The sequence below is a fragment of the Coregonus lavaretus genome, assembly GCF_964263955.1.
Source record: "Coregonus lavaretus genome assembly, chromosome: 11".
Classification (NCBI taxonomy): domain Eukaryota; kingdom Metazoa; phylum Chordata; class Actinopteri; order Salmoniformes; family Salmonidae; genus Coregonus; species Coregonus lavaretus.
The window spans coordinates 43,037,570-43,043,574 of NC_139998.1; the positions used below are offsets into that span (position 1 = coordinate 43,037,570).

Sequence of the window (6,005 nt, forward strand, 5' to 3'; positions counted from 1 at the left end):
TCCATTTCCACTTCATCCCAGTGCTTCATGGATTCGAAGGCATGAATCGATTCTTGTCAGGCATTTTGTGTGTAAAATCTAAAATGGCAGGGGTTTGTGGTCCAAACACTGCACACCTTTCTGTAATCTCCTCCAATTGTTCTCCAAGTGGAATAAAGATGTAGGATCTTAATTTGATCACTTTTTTGTTGCTGAGAATTTTCCTGCACAGCAGAAAATGCAAACTTGTAGTATATTTGAGTAATTTATTTTTCTTCTAAAGATTCTAATGTCCAATTTCAGACTTGATTTGCCCTAACAAAAAAATTATCAACCCCTACAAAAATGTCCATGAATTATAATCCACATAATATTTCACATTTCCTGTTGCAGCAGGATTATTTTCCTGCTGTAGCAAACTGGCTCAAATTAAGATCTTACATCTGTAGGCGGGGTGGGTCCGGGGTGGGTAGATACAGTAAGGAGGGTAAGGCGGGGTGTGGGTAGTCAGGGTAACAAATAAAATAAAATACTTGACAATTAAAAAGTGGTGGTTGGGCTGGTTGACTCAGTCTTTCAAAGCCCCCAATTAGTTGGATGGTCCTGGGGTTAAGGTCAAAGGTCAGAGGGGTCATTATAAGGTTAGTCCATGGGCGGGAAGGAGGGAGGTTAGGGAGGGTTGGAGCACTTGCAGCTCAGTGCAGGTGGATGTGCAGCTTGATGCGCAGGGCGTCTCCTATCTCTCCCAGCAGGTAGTCGCTGTCATGTTCATCTTCCAGCTGTCGGAGGCGCCGCGGCCCGAACAGTGGCAGACTGGCAATCTCCAGGCGGTAGGAGCCGGGGGGAGGTGGCTTCCTGCCCAACCTCAGCACGCTCTTCCCATTGTGGCGCTCCAGCAGGCGGAAGTGCTCGCCCTGGTTGCCGTGGGTGATGACGTAGCGCACATGGTGCTCCAGGGGCTCCAAGGCGGGCAGCAGCTCCAGCAGGGGCTCCTTGTTGTGCAGCGAGGCCAGGCTCAGGTTCATGGGGATGGACTCCTGGGTGTCTAGGCTGGCCATGCTCACCTCCTGGAGAGATGATTGAGGAGAGGTTCAGCACAAAACAAAAAACATACACATACACAAAACATACACATTTATAACCTGTAGATTTGAGAAAGAGTGAGAGACCGCAAAAGAGCAGAAAAAGATAAGAGGAAAGAGAGTAGCAACAGCACCTTGAGGTTGTTGTCTCCAGCAGCGTGACGTCTGTGTCGGCCCTTCTTGCCGACATCTCCGTTGATCTTACATTCGTAGCAGGCCTCTGGAGACAGACTGTCCTCATCATCTCCCTCAGAACTAAACTGGTCCTGGAAGCCCTGGCCTGTAATACAATGACTGAGGAGACAACAGAGAGAGAGATAGATGTCAGGACATAGTACTCACATTTAGAACTCACATTCCTTAACACTGAGAGATACTCTTGTGGAGAAAATAAGTGTGACCGTTTATACAGTGTTGTGTTGTATGAGGTTCCCAGTGGCTCCAAATACATTTTTGTGCTGTGACCAACCTAAAGCTTTTGAAGTCTTTAAGATATGTATTTTTTCTCTTCACACAATAAGTGAATAAAACCAATGGTTGTAACCAAGACCAAGTTTTGAGCCATTAACCCATAAGGAATCAGCCACAAGCCTCAACCCATTTGGGAAACCCTGGTGTAAGTCAGTCAGTCAGTCAATGTAAGGCTAAGTCTCCCATCCACTCACCCCTGTCCAGCCCTGTAGTATCCTCCAGGACAGCCACACAGGTATCCTCCGTCTGTGTTGGAGCAGCCGAAGCTGCAGGGGTTACTGCCCATGGAACACTCATTGACATCCTGGCACCCGCCCCCTCCCTGCTCAAAGTCAAAACCGGACGGACACACACACTTAAAGCTGCCCAGGGTGTTGTAGCAGGAGGCCGAGCCACACACAGACGCACCCGAACACTCATTCTCATCTATAGAGAGGAGAGAGAGAGACAGAGACAGAGAGACAGAGAGACAGAGAGACAGAGAGACAGAGAGACAGAGAGACAGAGACAGAGAGACAGAGAGACAGAGAGAGAGAGACAGAGACAGAGACAGAGACAGACAGATTGATGGGTCAAAATTAGTAAAAGACAAGCCTAAGCACGTTGTGCACACAGTATCAGATTTTGTTGATTGATGCAGATACTTGGTAAGTTAGGTCCTGAATCGTCATTGAGAATATGACACATAGAGCACAGCTCCTATGTCTCAATACTGGGCAGTGACATATCTTGTGGCCGTATGCACCACTTAAAGCAAAAAGGGTTTAAGTAAGTGACTGGTCTTGTGACTGGTGTGTGTCTGTCCCACTTACCCACACACTGGTTCCACTGGTAGTGTTGTACATAGCCCTGAGGACAGCCACAGCGGAAACCTCCCATCATGTTCTGACAGCCGTGCTGACAGCGATGGTTACTACCACACTCATCCACATCTGAAGGAGATGTCACAGACATGGAGGTTTAAACATTCCATAAGGCATTTTGGGTTAAAACTAGCAAAAGTTGGTGGAGTGTATGTGTGTGAGCTTATGGCTGGGAGTGTGTGTGTGTTTGTCTGCATGCGTGCGTCTGTCTTACCTTCACACTCCAGGCCAGTGGTGTCCAGAGAGAAGCCTTTCCCACAGTCACAGTTGAAGCTGCCGGGAGTGTTGACACAGGAGGCTCTGGAGCCACACACACTGTTCTGCCCATTACACTCATTGTTGTCTAAGAGAGATGAAGATACACATTCATGAGATTTCATTTAAAAAAAAATTGGGGTTCAAATTAGGTGCAAGTGAGGTGCTTATGGGAACTAACAGTTCTGAGTCTAAGTTTTTTAAAACTTTTCTAGGTAGTAGAATTGTCCTAAGCAAAGTGTGTATCTTGTTCACGGCCACTCACCGATACAGGCGGTTTGGTGCTGGGTGAAGCCCGCAGGACACTTGCAGGTGAACCCTCCAATGGTGTTGACACACAGGAACTGACAGTTATGCTGCTTAGTGGAACACTCATCCAGATCTGTAGTAGAGGGGTAAAAATATGGATTTGTTAATATGCTGTGAAAAAAAGCATGTATACTGTATGTACCGTAGTTATATGAAAGCGTCAATACAGGACTTTTTTTGGAATCCTACTTTGCCGGCTCTGACGCTCGTCAAATGTGGCAGGGCTTGCAAACTACCACGGACTACAAAGGAAAACCCAGCCGCGAGCTGTCCAGTGACACGAGCCAACCAGACGAGCTAAATGCCTTCTATGCTCGCTTAATGGAAAGCAACACTGAACCATGCATGAGAGCACCAGCTGCTCTGGACGACTGTGTGATCACGCTCTCCGTAGCCGATGTGAGTAAGACCTTTAAACAGGTCAACATTCACATGGTCGCGGGGCCAGACGGAATACCAGGATGTGTACTCAGAGCATGCGCTGACCAGTTGGCAAGTGTTTTCACTGACATTTTCCCTGACCCAGTCTGTAATAACTACATGTTTCAAGCAGACCATCATAGTCCCTGTGCCCAAGAACGCCAAGGTAACCTGTTTAAATGACTATCGCCTCGTAACACTCACATCTGTAGCCATGAAATGCTTTAAAAGGCTGGTCATGGCTCACATCAAAACCATCATCCCAGACACCCTGGAACCACTCCAATTCGCATACCGCCCCAACAGGTCCACAGATGACGCAATCTCTATTGCACTCTGCCCTGGACAAGGGGAACACCTATGTGAGAATGCTGCTGATTGACTACAGCTTAGCGTTCAACACCATAGTGCCCTCCAACCTCATCACTAAGCTCAGGTCCCTGGGACTGAACACCTCCCTCTGCAACTGGATCCTGGACATCCTGGACAAAGATTTGGCATGTGCTCTCAGATCCTCAAAAAGTTATACAGCTGCACCATTGAGAGCATCTTGACTGGCTGCATCACCACTTGGTATGGTAACTGCTTTGCGTCCGACTGCAAGGCGCTACAGAGGGTACTGCGTACGGCCCAGTACATCACTGGGGCCGAGCCCACTGCCATCCAGGACCTCTATAGAAGGCGGTGTCAGACGAAGACCCTAAAAATTGTCAAAGACTCCAGCCAACCAAGTCATAGACTGTTCTCTCTGCTACTGCACGGCAAGCAGTACCGATGCACCAAGTCTGGAACCAACAGGACCCTGAACAGCTTCTTCCCCCAGGACCCTGAACAGCTTCTACCCCAAAGCCATAAGACTGCTAAATAGTTAACCAAATAGTTACCCGGACTGTCTGCATTGACCCCTTTTGCACTCTTTTGACTCATCACATATGCTGCTGCTACTGCTTATTATCTATCCTGTTGCCTAGTCACTTTATCTACCTCAATTACCTCTTACCCCTGCACATCGACTCGGTACTGGTACCCCATGTATATAGCCAAGTTATCATTAGTCATTGTGTATTTATTTATAGTGTTATCATTTTTCTATTCTTTTTTCTCTCTGCATTGTTGGGAAGGGCCCATAAGTAAGCATTTCACTGTTAGTCTACAACTGTTGTTTAAGAAGCATGTGACAAATAATATTGGATTTGATTTGACCCACCTTTGCAGGTCTTTCCATCAGGCTGCATGGTGTATCCTCTGGGGCAGGAGCACAGGTAGCTGCCCTCTGTGTTCTTACACAGGAAGTTACAGGGCTTGGGAGACGCAAAACACTCATCCATATCTGAAAAAAAGAACAGGAAACAGTAGTGAGTAATACGATCAGAATGAGGGCCATTTCTACCCCGGGGCAGGATGGTTTGGTCCAAGGCCCAGTAAGAGAGAGAGAGACGGGTCATACCAATGCAGGAGGTGCCGGTGAAGTCGGTGGTATAACCCACGTTGCAGTGGCAGCGGAACGATCCGATGGTGTTGATGCACTGGCCGTTCTTACACAGGTCTGGCATCACCGTGCACTCATTGATGTCTGCAACAACAGCAGGCAAGGAGGTTAGACAAACACACACACATCCCTATCTCCTTCCACATTCCTTTACCATTTACTATGACCCTCCCTCAACCCCTTCTCACATCCTCTCCCCTCTCTAACCTCTGCCGTCGGTGGTGTACCCGGGTCCCAGTGGGCACATCCTCTTGTACTGCACGGTGCCAGGCAGAGGGCAGAGCTCACACTGGGGTCCCCAGCCACGTCCGAGGTTGCAGCAGCACTCAGATTTGGTGACACTATTCCTGTTGGTGGAGCCCTGCTGGCACATAGTCTGGAGCACCTCGGTGAAACAGAAGCCCTGTCGGTTATCTGTAGGGGTGGAGGGAGGATAGTGAGTGACTGAGTGACTGAGTGACTGAGTGAGTGAGTGTGAGAGAGAGAGAGAGAGAAGTCAGCAATATACAGGAGCTGTATATCAAGTGTGTGTGTGGAAGGGGTGATATATTATTTTATTATTTTGTTTTGATGTGGTTACATTGAAATTGCATGGATGGGTTGTGCATCCTTCTGCAGAATCCTTTGTGGTGATATGCTCACCGATACACTCTGTTCCAGTGGAGCTGGGCTGGAAGCCTTCGTTGCACACACAGCGGTAGCTTCCCACTGTGTTCTCACAGCGCCCGTTCTTACAGATGCCAGGCTTCGCACGACACTCATTCAGGTCTGCCAGGGGGAGGAGGATGAAAGATGAGAGGAGAGGAAGATGAGAGAGAAGAGAGGGGGCGAAGGAGAAGAGGGGAGAAGATGAAAGTTTAGAACAGTGTGAAATAAAATGTAATCACTTTCAAGAAGTGTCCTACTTCTCTCCTGCAGTGTGTGTGTTTTTGTGTGTCTGTCTGTGTGTGTGTGTGTGTGTGTGTGTGTATGCCTGTGTCTGTGTGTCTTTGTGTGTGACTCACCCATGCAGCCCTCTCCGTCAGGTCTGCGCTGCATGCCAGGGGGGCAGATACACATAAAGTTGCCAATCAGATTCTTACAGGACATGCCCTTGGAGTCACAGTCATCCAGCCCCTCTGAACACTCATCCTGGTC

The 6,005-nt window shown here is 48.3% G+C and overlaps 1 protein-coding gene across 1 annotated transcript in view; it reads right to left on the reverse strand.

Annotated features, from left to right (window-relative positions):
• Positions 1-674: 674 nt before the first annotated feature.
• The window catches only part of LOC311136987 (fibrillin-2-like), a gene marked incomplete at both ends in the record, with an annotated part of 69,928 nt that continues 64,597 nt past the window's right edge, over positions 675-6,005 (reverse strand). Inside the window, 11 exon segments of the mRNA XM_084171319.1 lie at positions 675-1,046; positions 1,196-1,355; positions 1,727-1,958; positions 2,345-2,464; positions 2,610-2,738; positions 2,916-3,032; positions 4,587-4,709; positions 4,827-4,952; positions 5,076-5,282; positions 5,511-5,636; positions 5,873-5,999. Coding sequence (XP_084027445.1) covers positions 675-1,046; positions 1,196-1,355; positions 1,727-1,958; positions 2,345-2,464; positions 2,610-2,738; positions 2,916-3,032; positions 4,587-4,709; positions 4,827-4,952; positions 5,076-5,282; positions 5,511-5,636; positions 5,873-5,999 — 1,839 coding nt within the window.